The sequence below is a fragment of the Fringilla coelebs genome (genome assembly GCF_963513975.1).
Source record: "Fringilla coelebs genome assembly, chromosome: 1".
Classification (NCBI taxonomy): Eukaryota; Metazoa; Chordata; class Aves; order Passeriformes; family Fringillidae; genus Fringilla; species Fringilla coelebs.
The window spans coordinates 43,726,819-43,750,312 of record NC_140028.1 but is presented as its reverse complement, the minus strand read 5'-3'; the positions used below and the strand labels follow the sequence as shown (position 1 = coordinate 43,750,312).

The window sequence follows — 23,494 nt, the reverse complement described above, 5'->3', positions numbered from 1 at the left end:
AGCATTTGTTTGCATTTATGAAAATCTGGAGTGCTGCCTTTGAAAAGAATGGACTTCATTCTGCCCCAGATTTCCATGACCCATTCTTTTGCTGGAGTCATTCATTCATTTAAGGGGTAGAATTTTTCATCAGGACTCACTACTGCTGCAGCATTCTAATACTACTGTAGTATTGCATGGCTCATATAGCTTTGCAAAAACTAAAGTTAAAGAATTTAGAGCAGAATTAGGTCATGAATTTGATCAAGTGCATTTGAAAATGCCATGCTAATTATTCACAACTTTAAAACTACTGAATGGATTTCTTCCAAATTTGCTCTATTTCATAGATTCCATTGACATTTAAATATAATTCATTTTATCACCGTGCTATATCATAAAGTCTGGTTTCCCGTATTTTCATTAGCTGGTAGATGTTCTGTAATACAGGAAGAAGTAATACTTGGGGCATGGAGAAAAAAAATGAATTCAGTCTTCTCTGTTAACACTGCCTTTCTGGAACTCACTGATTAATTTTTTTTAGTCTCATAGTGCTGTTAGGAAGGATTTTTTGTTTCTGGTTCAAGTTGTGTAAAGTTCCTGAGATTCTCCAGAAGGTTTAAGATGAGTGTATGGCTGAATTTTCAAAGCCCTAACCTTGCACTCCAGCCTTTCATCGCCTCTTTTATTATGGAAAGTGTCCACTTTTCCTGAAGGTGCTGATTCTTCTCATCATTCCTCCCGATTCTGATGAGTGTGCACCTTCTCAGAGAAAAAGTGCTTGAGAGACATTTCTTCCTTTGAAACAGTTTCTTCTCTAGCTTGGATTTCCATAAATTAGTGCTAAGAAGAAAGTGTGGAGTAACTGCAATATTGCTATGAAGATTGCAGAAAGCACATTGAAATGTTTGAATGTCTGAGAATGTGTACTTTCCTTGGGGTACAAGTTTTCCCTGTGTTCAAACAAATGCTTTCATGGCAGCTGCTAATGTCTTCCATAGGTGGTATCCAGTTCTGCCAAATTCTCAGCCCTCAGAAAAAAGGTTACAGGGTGGAATTACTGACTGCAGTTGTGTTCAGGTAGTTTTTGGTTAGAAAAAAAAACCATTCTCTAGAACAATCAGATTGTTAATTACCACATGATTAATTGACTTCATTACCATAAGACCATAAGCCACTTTTCCCCTTTACTTTTTTCTTTTTTTTTTTTTTCCCTGTGCTCCCTGTTGTTTCGATGTGGCTGGCACTGATGTGACTCAGGGTGGGCTGTTTTCCCCCTTTGCTGGCGGGTGTTGCTGCCAGCATTCCCTAATGTGGGACTCATCTGCTGCCCTGCCCGGGCAGCTTCCTGGGCCTTTCTCCGGGGCTGATCCGGACACCCATCCAAATCCGAAGATGAGCTCATGATCTAAACACGTGTCCCAAAGCGAGGTGATGGTGCCAAGGAGAGGCTTTATTCCCCTGTTCTGGAAGCACAAGTGAAGCCAAGGAGGTGTGCTGGGTGGGGCACACCAAGGTCCGTGCCGTGTCCCGAGTGTGGCGGCGCTTTCTGCCTCCTCCCCGGCGGCTTCATCTCTTCCCCCGGCCTGTGCTGCCTGCAGGCCGCGCTCAGAGCTGCCGTGCCTTATCCCGGCTCTCGGCGCCGGCTTTTGGGATTTCTGCACAGGATGGGTACAGCAGAGGGAGCAGTAGGACAAGCTTCTCCCAGGCTGTCTGGCCCTGCGTGCTCCCGCCCCGGCGCGGACCCTCGGGCTGAGCCGCCCTCCCTCCCCGTCCCTGTGCCCGGCACACCGCGACCCGAGCCCGGGATGCGGGCATCCCCCGAGGGACGCCGCTGCCCTGGGCCGGGACTCGGGAAGGAGAGGGCTGTGTGTGAAGGAGGGACACCTCCCCCAGCCCTGCAGGGCACTGGTGCGTTTCAGAGAGCGAGTCAGGCGCTGCTGGCTTTTACATAACTGATCTGATGGAATTCGTGGTGGTGGCCTATATATTAATGCTCCAGCTCTCATTAGCACTTTCTGAGACTTCCAGGCCTCCTTCCATGTTCTTGCTGTGCATTTTTTTCTTTATCGAGAAAAAAAAATGTAATTTCCTTTCTTTCCCAAGTTTTTTGTCAGGAGGGTGAAATAAAATGAGTTTTATTTGAGAGCAGGAGGGTTTTTTGGTGGGATGTGGGATGAATGAAAGGGGATTGTTCCTACCTTTAGCTCAGTTGAACACAGAACCTGTTTCAGAGATTATCCTCTTCCAGTTCTGAAAAAAGTGAATGTGTCACTCCAGCCACAGTCATGTCTGCCTGCATGCACACTTCATGCAATGGCTGAATTTCCACAAAAACTCGGGGTTGTCTGTCCAGCCAAATATAAAGAGAGAACACTTGTGGCATTTTTGTAAAATAACTTACTGGAAACCAATTTCACTGCAAAATTTAGCACTCCAATGAAGAAACCAAGGTACTGGAGTGAGACAGGATAACATAGCCATTTCCATAACAAAAATATCAATATATAATAATTTCAGGAATAAGGATTTTGTTTTCAAGTGAATGTTGTGACAAGTTTTGGTGTTGTGATCTTTACTTTCACAAACGTTTAACTTTTCCTGTTCAAGAACAGGGTGCAATGAGCTCTGTTAATGAGCACTGTGTGCTACCTTTTGCATACTTGGTTAGACCAGACATAAAGCCTTTAAAGCAGCAAAGGGTTCTTATCATTGGGAAGACAAAGAGCATCTTCTGCTGGAGCAAAGACTGTGTCATGAATCTTTGTAGCTGGCATGTGGGCTGTTTGTTTGTTTGTTTTATTCTCAGAGTTTGGCTTTTTAAGGGAACACACTCATGCTATGTTTGTTTGTCTCACAGTCCTGGCCACAGCCAGTAGTTTTGAACTCACTAGATGCCTTCTGCTAAATTAAACACCTAGGAAGAAATCTCAGCCATACTGATTCTCCTTGATTCTCCCGAAGTGGAATCCAAGGTATCAACCCAAAAAAGAACAGGACCTGCAACATTCCCCTCCTAAAGCAGCTCCTACCTGTGCTGGCTGCTCAGTCTGAGCACACACAGCTCTAAATCAAGCTGCAAAACCTGCTTGCTGCTTTTTCCACAGGTAGGGAGAAAATACAGAAGGGGAAGTGCAAGGGAGTTGGGAATACTGATAACTGTGGGCAGTATCTAGAAGAACAATCATGGAGGCCTGGGGAAATTAAAAGGATAATTGTGAAGGTGGGCAGTGCAGGTTGGCTGCATGAAGCTGGTTACAGAGGTGGGCAGCTCTCCTGTCCTCAGAGGCAGGAGTGGTCATGAGAGTTTAGAGGAAACAGGGATTACTGTTGTTGGAAGCAATAAATAGCAGAAGATCATAAATCTTGAGGAAGACAATCTTCATTAGGGGTGCTGCTCGCTGAGTGACCTAAATGAACTATAGCTGTCACTTCAAACCTTGAAAGTTCAGCATTTTCAGGTAGAGGACAAATAATAGATGATATTAGAAAGTCTGAAAGCAGCCTTTTTATTTATCCAGGAGCACTAACAGTTCCAGAAAGACTTTTCCAGGCCTCAGCACTTTGTGGGCTTAGGTTTACCTGTTTGGTGTTTTTTTTTCTTTTTAGAAAAATATTTTTCAGTCTGGTAAAATTACCCATTTACCTACAAAACTTCATTTTTTGAAAGTTGCTCTTAATTTTAATATATCTCAGATCCTAATTTTGTTGATCAATTTGGGCACTGCACAAAAAAAGAGTAGTCTTTTTCCTGTATTTAGTGTCAAGATGAATGGAACCAGAATTGTTCTAGTTCTCCCCTTAGGTGTTTTTCAGTTGAGCTTGAAAATGCATCTGGTAAAGGCAAGGGCACAGAGTTTTTCAAAAGTTGCTTAACTCTTGATAATTAATGTTAAAACCTTGCTCTTGTGTACAAAAATAAAGCCAAAGTCTTCATATCCTGGCTCCTTTACATGTGACATGATTATATATGATGATAAATACTGGTTTAAGCCATGTGTTCATACCAAAAACTCTTACCAAAAGTATAAATACAGGACATAGCAAAAAGAAAGACATGTTTAAAAGTAAATAATAGCTTTTTTCTTAATTTAGTAAAATGCAATGACTGAAAATATGATTTATTCCTGAAGCTTCAATTTGTGACCATGGGTGATCTCCCTTTTTTCCCTATGGCTTGAATTACAGAAACAGAGAAATCAAGAACAGAAAAGCCAGCACAGAAAATCCTCTGTTGCTGCAGAACTGGTCAGGGAGTATGCATTAAGTGCACTCTCCATTTACTTTATTAATGCTTATTAAGAATTCAAACAATTTGCATGTGTTTTACCAATAGCAGAGCTAACCCATTTGAACACGTTCAGTGCTGGAGCTGCCTGCCATTACCCAATGAGCCTCATGGCAATGGCAGGAGTGTTGTGCCAGACACTGGGAGACCAGGGCAGTGTTTTGCCCTGGGTGAGCCCATGTCCATCCCCTGCGTTTCCTTCCAGGACAGGTGTATCCTGCTGCGTGGTGGGGGGGCAGCTAGGGAGTGGGTGCTTGGGGGATGCCACCAAGAGCCCCCTGTCCCCACTGCTGCCATAGCTGTCCCCCATTTCTTTAAGGAAAATAAAAAGTGGTAGGCAGGAAAGAAGCAGCACGTGGATCAACATTTGGTCAAACCCCACCTGCTGGATCATTTTGGAGAGCCCTGTTGGTGTAAGTACGTAGCTGAGTAGGCTTGGCTGTAGGTCAGCTGGGGCAGTGAGGGCTGTGCAGGTTAAGTAATACTGATTAAGCAGTGCTGAATCCATTGTGACGGGCAGGAACTCCGTGCCTGCCAGTGCAATTACAGTCCCTACTCCAGAGCTCTTACTCTTGGACAAACCTGTGCTGAAATATCTGCAGAGGTTAACAAGATCATTCAAAAGATGAAGAAATACTCTTGAGTAAGACCTAGAAAGATTGAGCCTGTAGGGTAGAAGATGTTGCTTGTCCCAGTAAGCCCAGATCTTAAGACTGCCAAGACTACTGAATTGAAGACACTGACAGACAAGGGGAGACAAAGAGCAAATTCTGTGCCTGTTAAAAATAGCTAAACATGAAGGGACAGATCATGCCTCTTAGGCACTTGGCTAAAGTGGGAATGGGTAGGAAGTCACATGGCTCCAAACATGTTACCTCTTTACACTTGTCACTGGTACCAAATTACTCTCCCCTCTCTGCCACTCCCTTGTCTGCTCCCATGCCAGCTCCAACTTGAGCTCTCACTCCTCCACAAGAATTTACTATTAATAAATTTTCATAGATCTCAAATCCAATGCCACAGAAGTCCCCGGTGTGTTTCACTTCATGCTGGCTATAAGCAGCAGACCCTTATAGTATTCGTGTCACAGCAGTGGTAAATCTTGCAGCTGTATACTTTGTGTTGCACTTCAGGCCCTGGTATTACTGCACAGCTCTTCTTCTGAGGAAATTGGACACCTGTCTTCTCTTTTGGCTCGTGTGATACGGTTTTTGGACATATGACCTCTGGCTGTCTCATTCATGGGATTGGGATCATGCTGTCCATGTTGACATCCAAGGTTTCCCAGTAACTTCCAGCATCATTTTCCAAAGCTCTTCCCCTCTCCATACTCTTAGATAGTCTTAAATACCCTCTTAGGAGGCACGGGAAGCAAACAGTTGCATTTTAGAGGATTCAAAGCCAAATCTCTTTTCCCTCTGTATCTATTAGGGGAAACGCACAAGCTTAGATAAAAGCGTGGATGTACTTCCGTGGATTTCCCTGCCATTGTTTTCCCTAACACTTAAGCACTCTCTAGAGGTAGTTTGAAGTCCTATAAACAGCTCAGTCCTAATCCTTCCTGTTCATGACTTCACTTCTGAATCACCACATTTGTCCATCACACTTTCTTCCACAGGGAGCTTCTTTCTTCCTTCCTTGTTGCCCTAATTAGAAGGGAGCCCTCAGCTACAAAGGCACAAAGACTTTTCTTTGTTCTTTTTGTCTCTCTGAGCATCTTAAGCACTGTACTTTTTAAAACCTAATGTTAACAGTTGGTCTCTGCTTCTAGTGATTGTCTGCCCTTCAAGGCTGACATCTTTACAAACAAATGGGAAAAAGAACTACTTGATGTACATACTGCATTATATGAAGTTGCATCATTTGAACGGGAATTCTCTGGCTCTGATTTTCTGTGCTCTGAGGGGTTTATAAGCCAGCAGTGTTAGAGGTGGCTCTGTCAGAAAGCAGTGCCAGACAAGGCAGCTTTCCTGCAGTTCACTGCAGCTCCTCAACCTGAATAATAGACACATGCCCTAACTGTTGTATCAGGAATCCTGAGAAAAAGTGAAGTGACTTCTTCCTCAACTGACAGGAAGTCCATGGCATGTTCTGCTGGAGTTTTTAACGTGCTTTGGAAGGCAGGTATTGAACATAGTGGGGTCTGGCTTTGCTAATAGTAACAAATGTTAGTGATTCAAAAGAAATATTTCAATTTTCCAGGAGTTGTCAGCTGATTTGTTATTTAATGTTTCTGTGTTCCTGGCAACACTTCCAGGCCCACAAACCTGAGCTCAATCCAGGTTAAGAAGAGCTCTTGCCTTTCAGTGTATGCAGACTGACTGTGAAAATTACTGTGGAGTTACTGTTTTTCATCAGACTATATTTGCTATATGTGTTCTCAAACGCACTTATTTTTATCCATGTTATCAAGCAGGCAGGAGATGTGGAGAGTTTCTTAATATGCCCTATGATACAGCCCTTTGGCTGATTTTTTTATCCCCACCCCTTGAGGCCTTTCCAGGTTTGACCAGTTTCCTTCATTAGCCTGAAGTAAATGCTTGATCACTTTTACTACTGTATCAGTCCAGCCACTCAACACTGGCGTTCTGAAAAGCGTAATGCCCCATGAAATTGGGCATTGGCAAGGCATTTTCAAACTGTGTTTTCAGCCAAGGGATTCTGGGCACAGCTTGGCCTTGCCCCCTCTGCCCCAGCCTGTGCTCACTGCTTGCTTGGCCACATCCCTACAACCCCCTCTTGGCAGCAGCTCAGACAAAGGCTGAAGATTCCAAGAAGAGAGACACATTTACCAGGTTATTCTGTTTGAATTGGTGTGACTGGCAATTGATATTTTCCTGTTGCAACTGAAAGTGTTCAATAATTCATACACTTTACATAAAATCTTGTGGCTTGTTCCGCTCCCCCCTATGTCTGAGATAAGGCAGACTTGATGGCAGGCAGTTTTCAACTGAATATGCATTTGAGCATTAAACTCTCCTGCTTCAAAACGCTGATCTGAGGGGTTTATGTCAACACTAGCAGCCCCTGGTAGGGATACTGACTTTCGGGGTCACATGGAAGGAGTTTTTTCCCCATTTCAGTCACTAGAATTCTATCATTAAGCCGTAGTCTAGTTACTTTAGAGTCTAAACAACATTGCAATGCATTGTTCCTGTAAGGAGCCATAGACTAAGAGTGCAGTTTGGAAGCTTTGTAGTCAAGATCTGGTACAAAGTTCTTTTTATTATATATTTTATTTTGGGTTAGGTTTTTTGTGGTTTTATTGTTAAAATGGCCTTCCTCCATGAAGCTGCCTGTGCAGTCGGGAGTGCTGTAAGCTCGCAGACGGGTCTGTGCCGACCCTCCCTCCGTGCGGCAGCGGGTGAATCGCTGCCTTGCCCCAGCCCTCCAGCTCGTGTTGCCCGGGATCCCCCGCGGAAGATGCGCCCCGGGGGTCCCGCTAAGGACCGCGGCTCGGTCGGTGGTGCTGGAGCTCAGGGGCCCTGCCTGAGTGGGCACAGGCTGTGATTTCAGGTGCCTGCCCCGATTTCCGAAGGCTCCGTGAGGCGCTGCTCGCCGGGCCGGCCGCTGGCCCCGGTGCCCGGCGGCGCGGCGGCTCCCTCAGACGTGGGCGGGCAGCCGAGGCTGGGAGCCCGTGAAATCCTGCCAGCCAACCCCTGTGTGTGTGTGTATGTGTGCGAGGGAGTGAGGAGAGGTGGGGATGGGGCAGATGGGGGTGGAGTGGCAGCTTGGGAGGATGGGAGGGAGGGAGGGAGGTGGAGGGATAGAGGAGGAGAGGGGGCAGGGTGCCTGCGATTGGTAAAGCTCCACGAAGGCATCTGCCAGCAGGACTTCAGAGGAATGTGAAACCAAATCATTTAGAAGTTAAAGATAGACGCAGAATACACAGCATCTTGAGCCAAGGTTTAAATTCATCCCTCTTCTGCCTGGCTTCTCGCAAAGTTCTGCTTGTCAGCTTGCCTCTGTCTCCTCTAGCAGCTGTAATATTCCCTAAAAAAAAACCATCATTCTGGATTCTTGGGAATTACTAAGGTGGCAAAAGAGATCATGGTGCATACAGCGGGGTAAGTAGGAAGCTTGCCTCTGCATTTACTAGGGTGGCTCCTCTGGGCTTTCCTGCTGCCTTCAAAGCACTCTGGCAGTTCCTCTAGGATGAGGTGGATACTTAAGTAATGCTTACCCCGGGCGATTTAGTCTCCCCTTTCCCCCATATGGAGCATTTGAGCTTTTTTCCTCTGTGAAGTGTTAACTTTTCTGGCATACTTAGGGAGTCTTGGGCTTTATTTTGCCATTATGGTTTGGAGTGCCGTGTTCCTAACAGCTGATTTTTGTTATGTACCTTTGCTCTTCGTTAGTGGGACATGCTGTTTGAAATGTTGCTTATTATTACAAAGTTGAAATGTGAGCTGTTTTCCATGTTAGAGAGGATGTAATCAATGTTTGCTTGCTTGTTTGGCCATGGTTTCATTTACAAACTATTTCCTCATGGGTGAATTTGATCACAGCACAGGGTTAATTAAATTTACCCTTCTTGTTTGTTTTGTCCCAAATAATGCTTTTACTGGGAGTTTGATTTTTTTTTTTTAAGAGAAAACAACCAACATTTTGGCTATCATTTTCTTTGAACAAAGTCCTTCTAGCAGTAATTTTAAAATCTGTGCATTTCCCTGGTAGTTCTCACTTAGTGAATTTGTGAGTAAAAAAAAGGAAATTCAGGCTATCATGTTCTTTCTAGAACTTATCAGAAATAATTTCAGTATCTGGCAAATACATTCTCTCATTGATCAATGTCTTTTTCAGGCAGTTTCTGAAGTATTTCTAGTGAAGTTGTCGTATTTCTATAGCTAAAAGGATTTTAAAATACAGCAACTCATTTGGAAGTTAGATGTACTATTTGTTATATAGCAAGAACTTGTAGTCTGAGAGTTTCATCTGAATCTGGGCTTTGAGTGTGTGTCGTCTAAATGTCAGCATTGTTTATACCATTTTTTTTCTGGGCATGTGTGTTTTACACTCATAGTAGAGGAGCTCCTAACTTAGGATCTGGTGTCAGTTCACCCAAACATACTCAGAATTCCTGACGTGTTAGTACTGCCCATAATAACCATAGGAAATAGGTGCTGTCTGCAGATAACTGAGATGCCTGACATTTTTGGTTATGGATATCACTGCTCAAGAGATGCATATAATGGCAGTCTGTGTCATGCAAAATATGTGAAAGTGGATGAACTAAAATAGAAACAGTTCCTCTGTTTCAGGGAAAGATGATGTGTCTGGTATCTTTTGGTATCTTTCTGGTATTTGATGGAGTTCATCCCTATTGGTCATCGTACCTGAATTTTGCAAAACATTTGGGTGCATTTGGATGAGCAAATCTGCTGTGAAGTGTTTTTTGTGTGATTAAGTGTAGGGGATGGAGAAGGAAGAGATAGATAACCTTTAAGGTAAATCTGGCACAAAAAACAGATGTAGGGATGAGAAATGAAATCCAAGCCAATTCTTTTACAGTTTGTAGTAGCTGGGTGTTCTTTTAAGTAACTGACTGGCTCAGCGCTTCAGTGCTGGGCTAAATTTCCAGGCAAACAGTTGCTTACATGAAAGCTTTTTTTTTACATTACATCAAGGAATTACTGTAATATTTGTTTTAGTATTGAAGTGGAAGACCTTTGAGACAAAAAATGTCAAGATGAATAAAACTTGCAGTGAGTCTTGGTGAAGTTGTGGTTAGTTTCCGGCTCTTGCACAAGGTCCCGTGCAGCTTCATGCAGGTCATGTGAGCTGTCAAAGCCCCTGCAGACCAGAAGGGGCTGGAAGGGGGTGAAAATACCTTTATTATTTCTCTGTGTATCTAGGTAGCAGTTCCTTGGGCTAGGCATTGCCTCTGATAAGTTTAACACAATAGGCTTCTGTTTGCAGATGCACTCTTCCCATGGCTATGGCCTCCCCAGGGAGGAGAATTCACAGATTTAGAAGTAGGGGTTCACTGCACCTTTTATAAGCTTCCTAAACTGAAAGAGAAAAATAGACTGACATTCAGAGGTGAGCAGAAAATAGAATTAATGTTCCATGGGAAATTCCTGAGTCAGTTCAAAATTTAATTGCATTTCCCTACCACAGTGTATTGCTTTTCAGAAGTTATAGTTCAGGAGCATGATGTTCCCATTTCATTATCTGAGACCCTTCTCCCATAATTAAATGTCCAAGAGGCACTGGAGAGCTTTGTCACAAAGAAACATGCTTTGAATTCTGGGAAGTGAAGCTGCCTAAAAAACCTGCTCCTGGAAGGGAATGAGCATCTGACCCCGGAACAGGATGTTCCCAGGGTAAAGAACTACATTGTGGTATTAGATTGACTTTTAAAAGTGTTCTGGTCTACCTAATTCACCTGAAATAATATTTTCCAATGGTCCAAGCAATAAATGGAAAATGTTCAATAAAGTGATATTATCCCGCAGAAAATGTAGCTGTATTTGATACAAATTCTAAATTATTATAATGTTGGCATATTTACTGAAGTGGAAAATCCTTGGCCAGCTCTTAGGGTGAATTTTTCTTGATTAAGGTGAGTGTGGTACTGCATTCAGTGATAATGGTACTACACAGCAGTGTGATACTGAGTGAGGTTTTTGGGTAAGGGCTAAGGGTGTGGTAGCTTTATCAGGGCATGACACAAGGACTAGAACCTCTTTCTTCTACTTGCCCTCCTCCCTCCCCCATTCTCCCTCACTAGCCTTGTGCTCCTTAGGTGATGAGGATTTGTAGGGGAATGGGGAGGGAGGAAGGAGAGAGAAGCAGACATCACTTTCTTAAAGGCTTTTGTAACAAGGTGTTGCTAGGGGTGGTGACGCCCTCTTCTTGTTCTTCTGGTCTTCCTTCCTCACTGCAGCTTTCCCTGCCCTTCCTCACATTTCCTAGAACCCCCAATAATCCCACACAAGGGGAAATGGAGAAGTGCTGCTGAGACAGAGGGGATGGGACAGTGAGAGGGAGCCTGTCCCCTGCCCTTGCCTCTTGCTGCTGCAGAGAGAGGAGAGATCATGAAGGTGCTGATCTTCAGGGGGATCCAGCAGGGGTCAGAATACTGATGAAGCTGCTGCCCTCTGGTTTCAGGTTGTGTGAGTGGTTGGGGGGCTGCTCTGATGCTGGTACAGTAGCATTGTCAGCATATGCCATGCTTTCCTGCTCTGAGGAGCTGACTGGTCTCTCCTAGGGAGAAGCACTGCTTTGTCAGGGCTGGTAGCATGTCCCATTCTCAAGGAGGTTGGTTGTGTCCCTCCCTTTTTGTACCATTTTGTTGTGACTTTGTCATGAGAGTTTGAAAACATCGTTCTTTCTGAAGTTAAAATGGGTTTGCAGCATTTTTCCCCTTTAATAGATCCTGCAATTTTTTCTTTGCAAACAATGCTAAAAGCAGTAGCAAGGATGTGCTTATGGGTATTAAAAATACCTCCTTGCTAGATTTTACACTTACTGTACATGGTTTCCATTTTCTTTCTGTCATGATCTTTTTTGCTTTTGTAAAACTTTGCTTCTAGCCTCATCTTCAAGCTTTTTGCAGTGGTCATTTTGCCATAAATAAGAAAATGGAAGTGTCATTAGGAGCTGGTTGGTAAGGAGTTTAAGGACTGTTTCCCCACAGTTCCCTGACAATGTGCTGGTGTTTTTCTGAGCTCCAAAGAAGCAGCTTATAGTGATACAATTTCCTTTATTTTCCTTTCTCGATTCTTCTCCCAGTGATTTGTTTTGGCAGAGTATGACAGTCTGTATGGTGCACCACACTGTAGAATGCCTCAATTCTGTAATTTTGTAATTCTGTAAAAAAAAAAACACAAGCCCACCCAACCCCCAAATGAATGCAATTATTATGTCATATGCAGCCATATTATCACCTCTGAGCCCCTGAGTAGAAGCCCAAGGAAATTGCCTGTCCAAGGGATATCGGATCTCCTGCACTTACTATTCATTCCGGCTCCTGCTGTATCAGGGAATAAAGAACTTCTCGGCTAATGATTATGGTATGCAGTGATTTACCTGGAAACACAGTGATACTTCCTACTAATAGGATGCTTAAAAATGCATCTAATTGCAGCTGTGGTAGTTGAGAGAATGCCCAACACCTAACAGTCTTGAAAAACCATCATTCCTGACAGGGGATGTTACAGGAAACTGAGTTTTACTGTCTCCTTCCTGTGTCTGAACCAATTATGTGGCCTCTTGCTCTAAAAGTTTATTTGGGGATTATACTCTGTGTAATAGAGAGATAGGAAAGCAGTGGAAATGATGAATCTTTCTTTATTAATTCATTTGCTGGCATGGTGATAGCTGTTTGCTGAACATAACCTTCCTTGGGGCAGTGGAGGAACAAGTCAGCTACTGTGCCTGTGATCTTTTCTAGCCTTGGAGGGAGAGGGTTTTGGTGTATCCCATTCTGAGAGCAGTGATGGTGATACTTGCCTGGTTCTGTGAAGTACTCCAGGATCAAGGGATGAAAAGTAGTACCTACATGCTGCACTCCTATTTTCTTTTTGTGGTAAGGATAACACTAGTCTGGCCTCTGTAAATTTGTAAGAAAATTTGCACTAAGTGGAACCCTAAAAAAAAAGAGGAGAGAAAAATGAAACAGAGACAGAAAAGTCTGTCAGCAAGTAGACTTTCAAAGCAATTTGATGACAACTTGTGACTAGTTTTTTTTAAACACAATGAAGGTAAGCAAAGGCAAAGCACAGAGGAACATGCTTGGAGTGAAGTTGTCCTTGTTACTTACCAAGTAACAGCTGCAAATAGAATCAGTAATCTTGGGCTTTGCTGCTACATTTTAAAAATTCCTCTTGTAATAGAAGTATGTGCTTTCTAGTAATTACTACCTTTTCAGTGCATGTTCATTCTTAATGCAACATTGTCCTTGGAAGAAGATCAGGGAACAATTTGATTCTTTCCAGATTTATAAAGCAATGATTATTTGGCTATCACAAGTTTCTGTCCCCCTGTTTCTTTCTAATTCACAATACATTTATATTGGATTAAGAGACCTACTGTATAATTTGTGTAATACAGAAATGCAATCCATTCCCTGCTTTTAGATAATTCTTTTTCTAACTATTAATTGACTTGAGAATGACTACCTTTACATCTAAAAAACATATGTTAAATTACAAAGGCAACGCATTGATTGAATAGTTTTTTAACTTGTGAGTTGATAATTCTGAAATCTTGTCACTTTTTAAATGTGGAATCCTAACTATCTTCTATGACTGAAAGTTTTCTCACGTACTTGAAAAATTAGTCTAGGAGAGCTGGCCAGTCCTTTATCTAAATATTTGATGTATATTTTTAATTGTTCTTGTGATAGCAAATACTTTTCTTTGAGTATACACCAACAATCTTGTTTCCAAACAGATCGCACAAATTTCCAACCAGAGCTAACAAAATGCAAAGTGCTTTATGATTTTATTTTTGTTCTGAAAATTTGGATCGGTTTCCCTGTCTCATTGGAGAAAATAAATCACATCAGCTTAATGCAGCTATAAATTGTATTATGCTGGTTGGTACAGGAATGCAGGGAGAGCCTAATAAAGCTGAGAGTCAAGCTATGTTCTCTGCCAGGCTATTCGGTAAACAAGCCATATTTTTTTCCTTAAAACCCCTACTTCTGATAATGCTGTCTATCATGTTACTTTCCCTACTACTTATTCTGTGTCCTGGCTTCCCATCTTTCTTTCTCTGCCACCTTCCAGGTGTCATCATCCAAAGCTCTGAGTTGTCTTCCCCCTGATTCCAGCCGTAGAGTTGGGTGACCCATCAAACACAGTCACAACAAGCGGGGCAGGCTGGCAGCACTTTCAGAAGTGGAAATTCAGCAGCAGTCCTTGTTCCATCTCCTCTGCTTGCCTAGTCTGTTAATAAATTCAGTGGCTGTCCGGTGATAGGGATAGGAAAGTAATTGTTACATCTGCCTGCAGAATTTTTTTCTGTGAAACAAAGGAGAAATGAAGGCTTCTCAGCAAAAGAATAATTAAAGATTTCTTAGCACAGATGAAACTCTTCCATAACTTTAGCTTTGAAAATTGCTGAAAATGTGTAAATAATGCATTCCACCTCACTCTGATATTTGATATATAAATTTTCAGGTCAGCCATAAAATCTACCTGAGCATCTGAAAAAATGGGTTTATAGTAGGAAGTGGGCGTACACAGAGGAAACTTGCTAAAATGATAATGACAAATAGCAATTATGTGACCCTAGGTGATAGTAAAGAGCATTTCAGAAATCATACAGTTAAATAAATAAAGGAGGCAGTGGATAGTTGAAGAGAATCCAAAATATAAGTTTCTCACCTACATTAAATCTGGTAATGTATTCCTAAATAGAATTAAAAGTGTTAGAGATTAAAGACTTTTGGAAAAAATAATAGTTCCAGGCTCATATGAACTCTTTGCAGGACAGTATATTTTCATGGAAGGGGGAATACGTGGTGGCTGATTGTCATGTGCAGTTACTCTCAACTTGGTGGTAACTTGGAGTGAATAGGCCTAATCTTTGCTGTTACACTTTTTAATATCCACTTTTGTTGGAACAGCGTATTCTCTATGAAAAAGGCATCAACTAAGAAGACAGATAATTTTTCATGCCACTATCATTTACAGGAAGCAAAAATAAATTCCTTGTGCACAAAGCCTGAGCTTTTGCCAAATACTGAAGTAGAGAAGAAGACATCCATTGTGTTATGTCCAAGAGAAACCAAGCTTTGCCAGAAAGGAACCCCAGCCTAGCCAGGTCTGTCCATACCTATTTCACAGGTCATTAATCCTATCCTTTTTCGGTTGAGCACCACTGTAGGTGAGTGCTTGGGCTTGTACTAGGCTTGACTGCCTATACTGACAGGCTCTATACAGAGCAAGGACAAAATTGGGTATTTCAGCCTTGGAAAAATAGTCCTACCTGGTTTTCCACCCCGCTCTTGGTAGACAGAGCAAATAAAAAGTGGGGAAGTTTATGCAAATACTGGCCAGTCCTTGATGGATTTCCAGTGTTTTGCTCTGTGTGCTCATGAAAAACTACCCACAACTTGGTGCCTTTTGTGAATCAGCATTGCAAGGGCATTTTAATCTTCTTAGGTGCACAGAGGCTGCAGATGGTGTGTAGTTCCAGAAGGTTCACTGAGCTGTATCCTTGTAGCTGTTGTCACCAAGTACTGGCTGAGGAATAGCCAGTGGGACAGCAGCTCTTCAGGAAAGGATGGAGGTTACTGTGGATCTCTGGTTGAACATGGATTGGTAATGTTGAGCTGTTGCACAATAGAAAGAGGAAACAGGAAAGCACAGTACTGGGCTGCATGTGGGCCCACAGCCTGCAGGGAGCGATCCCCACACCGGTGAGTGCTCAGCTGGAGTTCTGTGTTCAGTTTGGAGCACTGCTCTTGGAGAAAATGCTGACCATTTTGGATGTGGAAAAGAGGGCAGGAAAAGTGAGCAGAGATCCACAGGACATAGCCCAGGGGGAAACCCTGAAAGGGTTACATTTTCTGTGCCTAAGGAGGAGCAGTCTGCTGAGGAGTGAGTAGGAGAAAGGCAGGTTTTCAACACAGACAGCACAGTACAGACTGTTGCCAAGACTGGGCCAGTAATCTTTTTTTGTGCTGTGGACAAAGAGAAATGGATCTAAAATGAAACAAGAGAAGGTATACCCTATGAAAGTTTTATCCACAAAATACCCTGCCGGTGTATCTTGTGGAGTCTCCATCACTGGAGTGTTAGGAATGACTTTAATAAACATGAACAAAATGTATCTGACTCTATCTCACAATGGGAGGTGGATTACATATCATTTCTACCATCGCTATGATTTGATGATACTGGCGATAATACTGCTCATGGAATTATTTTAATGACAGACATTCTTTCTAAATTCTGGTTGCAAAGACCTCTGCCGAGTGGAATGTGTTTTGCTGAGGTGGAGGAGACACTTAATCATCATATAATTTCCTCATTTTGAAATGTTCCTTAGATAAGGCATAAACAGCTGGCTTTGCATTTCATCTCAAATATCATTGTCCTGTAATACTTGGGGACATCACTTTGTCAGCTGGCACTTGACAGTCCATCCTAAATCTGAAATATGTAATTGGATTCTTCGTATGAAATCCGAGTTTCCTTTGAAGTCATGGGGTTTCATAGGGTAAAAATTTCACACTGAGGACAGTGATGTCCACTTGTATGTGCTTAGCTTTACTGTCCTAGGCAGGCCTGTTGTTTTCAGGACAAGGATAAAGGAGTGGGTTGTAAGAGCCTGTAACCTTTGTTGTGACAAACATTTGGCTGCAGAAGGGGGCCTTTGGAGTTCTGGTGTGGGTGAGTGAGAGCTTGCAAGAGGCATTACATGAGGTGAATTAATTTTTTTCTCTTTTTCAGATAATGTGAGCAAAACTAATTTACACCATCTGTTCTGAAATAGGCAGCAGAAAAGCAACATCCTTTTTTTTTAACATTTCTTTTCATAATACTTTAGGCACTACGTATTCTCTTTCATGTGATGTCATTTCTGCCCTTTTTCTCATTGAGGACGGGGTGTTCTCCCCCAAAATGTTTTTTTATTGCCATTTAGTATTTAGTAGTTAGTTAGTTAGTCAGTCAGTCAGTTTGCATTTAGTATTCAGATAACTATAGCTGCAAGTTGAATATTTCTCCAGCTACTGGATAATTCCTCCTCATGAAATGCACCCAGAGAAGTCTCCAGGTGCTATGAATTGGAGTAGTTCCATTGGAAATATTCTGGCTTTGTTTATGCCAGTGCTAATTCAGAGCAAGTTCACTGGTCACAGATTTAAAGGAGGTGGTAGTCAGAATGTCATCCTAAAAAGGAGATCACATTAATGTAGAAGCTCAATGTCAGTCTCAGAGCTAAGTGTTAAATTCTTGTTCCTTATAATGCATTGCATTTCACATCCAGATTTCTTTGCAGGCTTTTCTTAACTGTGCCACGATGGGCCATGTGCAGGAATTGCCTGTATATATCTAAGGCTAAAATAAGCCCTCAAGAAAGCACAAACCCAGACTTTAGGACCACCAATACATCAGTTGTTAATAACCTTACAGTGTTACTATGCTCACACTAGAAACATAATTAAATTGGAATGATTTGAAACTGCCATTAGGGGAAAGAAGATGGAGGAAAACACTTTCATCCTCACAACAGCATGTTTTCATTGACCTACTTAGAGTAGGGAAGAAAACGTGTCCCTTCCCTTTACAGCAGAATAGGTTTGTTCAGCAATTTTATAATGCAAATGCACAAGAGAAGACTGGATTTCCCAACCACTCCAGGAGGACTTGGAAGGGAAGGTAATGTTATTTCACACACTTACGACTACGATGTGTACGCTCCTGTTCAAGCTGTAATGTTATTAGTTCAATCAGTTTGGCAGAAAGTGCTTAGAGGGAAAAAAAGAAGGGGTGGGGGGGGGAAAAAAAAAAGACTTGTATTCAAAGGTGAGATGAAAAGGGCAGTGCTTGGATTGCAGCTGTGCAGAGGGACCTTCTGTGGGCAATGATATTTCCTTTGTCTTCATCTTCCCTGTTTCAAAGCCTTTGGGACTGCTGGGCTGGAAGTGGAGAAGTCCCAAACATGGGTGCAAGGTGTATCTCTGCGCATCCAGCACCCCTGCCCGAGCCACTGAGCGAGGAGCCACGGCTGCAGCTAAAGCACCTCCAGAGAAAAACCCTGTGTGCTTTTCCTCCTCCACATCTGTGCCATGAGCAGGGAGCGAGATCAGGTGTCTGGGTTACTCCAGCCGTGAGGCATGGCAGTGCTCATGGAGTAGGCAGCATGTGGGGTTTGGGGTGCAGCCCTCCTCCTCTAGTCTTGGGCATTACTGTGGTACTGCTCTCTGCCTGAGTTACTAAACCATCTTTATCTGAAAATGAACACCTGCGGGTAGTCCTTTCTAAGCTGCCCGGGTCACATTCCTCCACAAGGTGTTGTTGGTAATTTAGTATTGTCAGAGGCATTAGTCACTGCCACAGTAGCTTAATAATGCATGGTAGGAGCCAGCTGGTAATTAACAAATTAGAGATATCATCTACATTTTCCTCACATATTTCAGATGTAGCAAAAATAATTAAACGGAGAGTGCTTTGGGTGTTTAAAGCTGTTATGTATATTTAAAACATCTCACCATGTTAGGAAATTATTCATTGTTTTAAAGGTCAGTTAGGCCTCATATTGCTGCTCTCCTAGAATTCTGTAATTCATACTGAAGAGTTGTGAAGCAGGGGAAGGGCCAGATTCCTGTCTTTTCCTTTAACACTTTAATTCTGCATCATTTAGCAAATTCATGCCAATGCCTGACTTCTGGGCCTGTTTTTAGGAGTGGCATGACTTTGTAGGTCTCAGCTGCTCTCTTTTGCACTTAACTTCCTTTCGTATGAGAAGTGTCTTGAATTGGAAGGTTATGTTTATGTGTATGTGATTGAAAGATGAAATTGGCTTGTAATTGAAGCTAAGGAGGGAAAAAGTTAACACAAATTGTATGAAACTGCAATGCTGGGACAGACACCACAGTATGAATGAAGGTGATGATGGGTTTCATTTTGTAGTGTAACTAAAATATGCTGGTATGCACAAGCTCGCTTTAACTCACTTGGCGTCTCCATATTTTATCACCAGATGGTGACCAGCAGTTTCAAACCGAGATGCTCTCAGTTACCTATGTGTGATGACTGAGCAATAGTATACTTGATACATCTCCCATCCATGCTGCTTCAGCCCAGTACTCCTTGATCCTCCTGCAGCCTGGCTCCAGGACTCGGCTCTGAGTATCGCAAGCCTTTGACTCTGCTTTTTCTCCGGGGCAGGATCTGATCTGGGCACTCTGAGGCAGACGAAGCAGGGAACAGAGCAAGCGATCGGAGGAGCGTCATTTCTACGGGTAGGGTGTGGTGTTACCTGTCTTCGTGGGGACTGCTTGGGTACTGGCAGTGGCTTCGAGAAATACAACTTATATATTCTTCTTGGAGTTAAAAAACCCCTGCTTTTGAAAATGTGGCTGGGTGCTCTTTGATACACAGTGCAGAGGTTTTGTCAGACAGTTTGTGTTCAAGCTTTGAACTCATGGTACAGATGTGAGCAGCTGTGCAATGTAATGAAAAGCAGATAAGAATCTGCCCTGTAATACCTTTGCTCTTTGCTACATTTAGTCACCTCCACATTGATGCAAGAGCACTGGGGATTTCAAAGCATGCATTTCTGAAGCTTAAAAAAGAAAAGGAATTCCATATGCAATTTCTATTAAGATTTTTAGCCTCTTAGCGTTAAGTTGAGGTGTTCTGAATGCTTCCTAATACTTTTTGGTACTAAAGCTCAAAGGGTAGAGGTAGAAAAAGGCTGGTAAGTTACTCACAGCACTGTTAACAATGTAGACTTGTTTTGTGCACTCTGAATTCTCTTTTGTTGTTCTGGGTGGCTTTTGCTTGGGGTCTTTCTGGCCGCTTTTTACTGACTGTTGCCTCAGCAGGAAACATTCCCTGTTTGTACTGTATAACAGCAGAGCATGAAAATGCAGGCAACACTGAGTCCTATAGCATGCAGACACGGGGAGAGAGGGATCCTGCTGGGTGAGAGCTGACACCCAGGAGGGCAGGCAGAAGCACAGCAACATGCCAGCCTTTTCCTGCAATCCCACAGCCTCCTGAGAACCAGCCTCGCATGTCCCCGCCTGCTGCCAGCTGCACAGCCAGCACGTTTTGCACATTTCCTGCTCCTTCCACTATCCACACCAAGGAGCCTGTTGAATGCACCACCTGTCTGGTTTTGTTGGTATTCCTGGATTTCCCTCAGTGCAGTGCAAGGGCAGGGTGTAGGGGTGGTCCTACCTGGTTCTGCCCCAGGCTGTGGGGTGGCACCTTGGACATACACAGGAGCCCTGGCAGGGCTCCTGGCATCCATAGCTCAGACATGGCTGGCCAGTCTCACCTGCATATCTCTCCCAGTGACAGAACAGCGTTTCCTAGTGCAGGAACTATTCCTGCAAGCAGGGCCTTGCAGTTCATCCAGGGATTAAAAGGCACATCAAATTTTACTACAGTTTTCATCCCCCTGAAGCCCTTCATATACACAAACAATTACACAGACTTCATCATGATTATGGCCTGTTAAACTGCTGTATAAATATTGGTACTACATTTTTTAAATTATTTTTTCCCCTATGTGTTAATTCAGTTCATGACCTTCACACTTCAGGTTTTAAAATGCCACTGCATCCACAGAAGACTAGATTGCTGTTGAGGGGAATGAAAATAAGTACCGTAGCAAGGGGAAAAAAAAGTTTTATTTCTTCAATCTGATACAGTTCATGTAATCATGGAAGGTAGGTGATGTCTTTAATACCTGTCACTCCTTTGTGCTGATGCTTTCAAAATATTTGGACACAAGTCATGGAGCTTTCTATTCACCTGGGAATGAAGAAAGACATTCTGTCTGAATGTCCTTAGTTGCTGCTTTTTTCACATTACGTTTTGGGTTAGTATTTCTGCAAAGAGGCTATACAGACATCCCAGAGCAATTTAGGCCTCTAAGATTTCTCCATTCTGTAATTTATTTTGACAAAATAATAGCCATATTGCTCTGTATTAATGAATTATTGTGATACTAGGATATTGCATTAAAAACACTGCATTTCAGTACAATTGCTCAAACCCAAACTTTATATAGGTAGAATATGTTATTTGCTGCATTCCTTTTATTCTGAACAAATCTACAACATCTACCTGTATAATTTTCTGGGAAAAAAGGCCCCTTACTTTTGACACATTTTGTTTTGTGGTTTTTTCTCCACTGTTTAAGTCAGAATTAGGCTGCCCTCTTTGTATATTTTATTTGATATTTGGGAAGCAGTAAGCTTACCTATTTGTTCTGTGTTCAGTCTGGAAGAGTGACTCATTCCACAAAGACTGCTGCTCACTGGCTGATCACTGCACTTGCAATTTACTTTTACTGTCAAAAATGATGAAGCCCTGCAGCTGAGCATTTTGCTTCCAAATGCAGATGGCTAAGCTGAAAACCCTTTTTTTCCCCAGTTTTTGGGACTGATAAGTGAGATTCAGAAGTCCCCACCAGCGTCCTATTGGAAGTAGTAGGAGTTCTGGAGAAGCTGTGAGGAATTTTGAATTTGGGAATGATCTGCAGTTAAGAGTTGTTCAGTGCTCTACTTACTTCGTACTTACAGAAAAGAATTCCTTTTATTTCTGACAGCAAAGAAAAATTTCATTCCCATCCAATGCCTCAATGTCTTCCCCCACTAAAACAAAACAGCAGGTGACTAGATCTTGAAGTGTCATATCTGACTTATTTGGCAGTTGTTTTCTGCTTCTTGATAGTGCTGTGATATGAACTTGAGGTTATCCCAGCTGCTCTGGCCACTTCTCTGCTCACTAAAATAAAGACTGCTGGGTTTAGTCATTAATATTTGCTGAGGCTGCATTTACTCTGTTCGGAGGATCCCAGACTCTGCATGTAAAGATCTATGTTGGCATCTTGCAGTGAGAGTTTCCCTGCCCATGGGAACCCAGGCTTGTGTATGTATGTTTTTGAAGTAAAGGGTTGTGCTGGTATGTTCAGGCTTATCTGCTCAGCCTTTTCATCTGAATGGAGCCTTCCACGATGAATTGACAGCATGAAAAATTCAGTCCATCCTGTTCAGAATTACATGTGTTTATTCAGTCCTTTGTTAAAGCTGGTGCTGTTATTCATGCACGACTTTTGCTTCCATGTAAGTTTTATTATACTTTGATCTCCTGTAGCACCCAACAAACTTTTTAAAACCACTTACCCAGAAACCATTGTTTCACTGCAATTATAAAAGAACATGCAGTGAATCTCAAATGAGAATATTACCCAACAAGATGTTCCTAGAAACAGAAGAGCACTTACATGCAATACAATACATTAATCATTTATAAGGAGTCAGTTATTAAAATAATTTTTTTAATACTCTGGATATGAGGATGTGGAAAGCCTGTTCATTGAGGATGTTTGTGGGCTTTTGAAACTTTCTTAAGTTTCCATCCTCACATTCTTGTTACAGATTTGAAAAGCAAAAGCTCAAATATAGTAGTTTGGGTGACTGCAGGTTAAAGTAGGTCTAGACTATGAGTGTATATGTCTGCATGTGTCTATACATACACATATGTAGATGTATGTGTGCAGATAAATTCAACAAACTTTCGTCTTTAAGAGAAATCCACAGTGTGCTTGGTGCTCCTTTATTTCTACGGAACTGCTCTTGATCAAAGACTTTGTCTACTGAGACGCTTTCACAGTCAGGATCTGTGGTTGAATTTGGGGATGATCATTGTAAGCAGATCTCTCAAATGAATGCAAGTCTGATAAATCTAGCTGAGCTATCACTTCTTTACTGGGGTTGGCTTTAGATATACATTCTTATAAAGGACAGGATGGGGAAGGGAAGGGAAGGGAAAGGGAAAGGAAGAAGGCCCCAAGAAATCTTGTTTTGAATGGTCTGTGCGAAGGTGTAGTGTCCCCACTCCCCATTCAGACACAGGACTTGTGTCAGCAGGCAGCAACATGAGCTGCCCTCTGTCCCTTCCCCAGGATGGTGGGATGTGCTCCAATGCCAGTCACGAGCTGCAGAGTTCACTTAGCACCACACTGTGCCCAGTGATGATGCACAGCATTTTAGCAACTGCTGAAGCTGAAACCAGCACAGAGCTGCCTTGTACCTGCACGGCTCAGGGAGGAAGCAGAGAAATTGGGGTTTGTCAATCATGGCCCATGGAGATATTCCTGGGATGGTGCACCTTTGTGGTGAAACCAGTAGAGTGAGAGTCCTTTCCAGCACAGCATCTGGTCTGGCTTCCACTTTTGGAGCAGAAATATTGTTATTAAGAATTCTGTCACCACTGGGCAGAGATGCAGAGATGCCGTCTTCCCTGGGCATTTCTGCCTCTGCTCCCCCTCTTTGGAGGGGAAATGGAGAAAGGGAAAGGACCAGCTGCAGACTGTAATAGTTTTGAAGCAGCTTTCCACTCCATTAGTAGAATGAAGGTACAGTTTGGGTCATTTGATTTCCATGTTGATGTAGGCAACAAATCAGATAGATGTGTTGGGAAATTATTCACCACATCTGATAACTCAGCTTTTAAATAAAGAGCAGGATTTTCCAAATATTGCAGGAAGTGGCAAAAGCAGCAGGAGATAACAGATTAAACACTT

General features: G+C 42.6%; 1 protein-coding gene across 16 annotated transcripts in view; it reads left to right on the top strand.

Moving 5' to 3' along the window:
* Positions 1 to 8,079: 8,079 nt before the first annotated feature.
* Positions 8,080 to 23,494, top strand: part of DTNA (dystrobrevin alpha) — a gene marked incomplete at its 3' end in the record, with an annotated part of 181,353 nt that continues 165,938 nt past the window's right edge. For 7 of the 16 annotated variants that reach the window (XM_084210484.1, XM_084210480.1, XM_084210482.1 and 4 more), the window contains exon 1: positions 8,081 to 8,334. In XM_084210484.1, the coding sequence (XP_084066610.1) occupies positions 8,318 to 8,334 (17 nt within the window). In that variant the 5' untranslated portion in view covers positions 8,081 to 8,317. Of the gene's footprint in view, positions 8,335 to 19,119; positions 19,194 to 23,494 lie in introns of all 16 variants that reach the window. The other 9 variants (XM_084210490.1, XM_084210489.1, XM_084210493.1 and 6 more) reach the window with 4 other exon arrangements.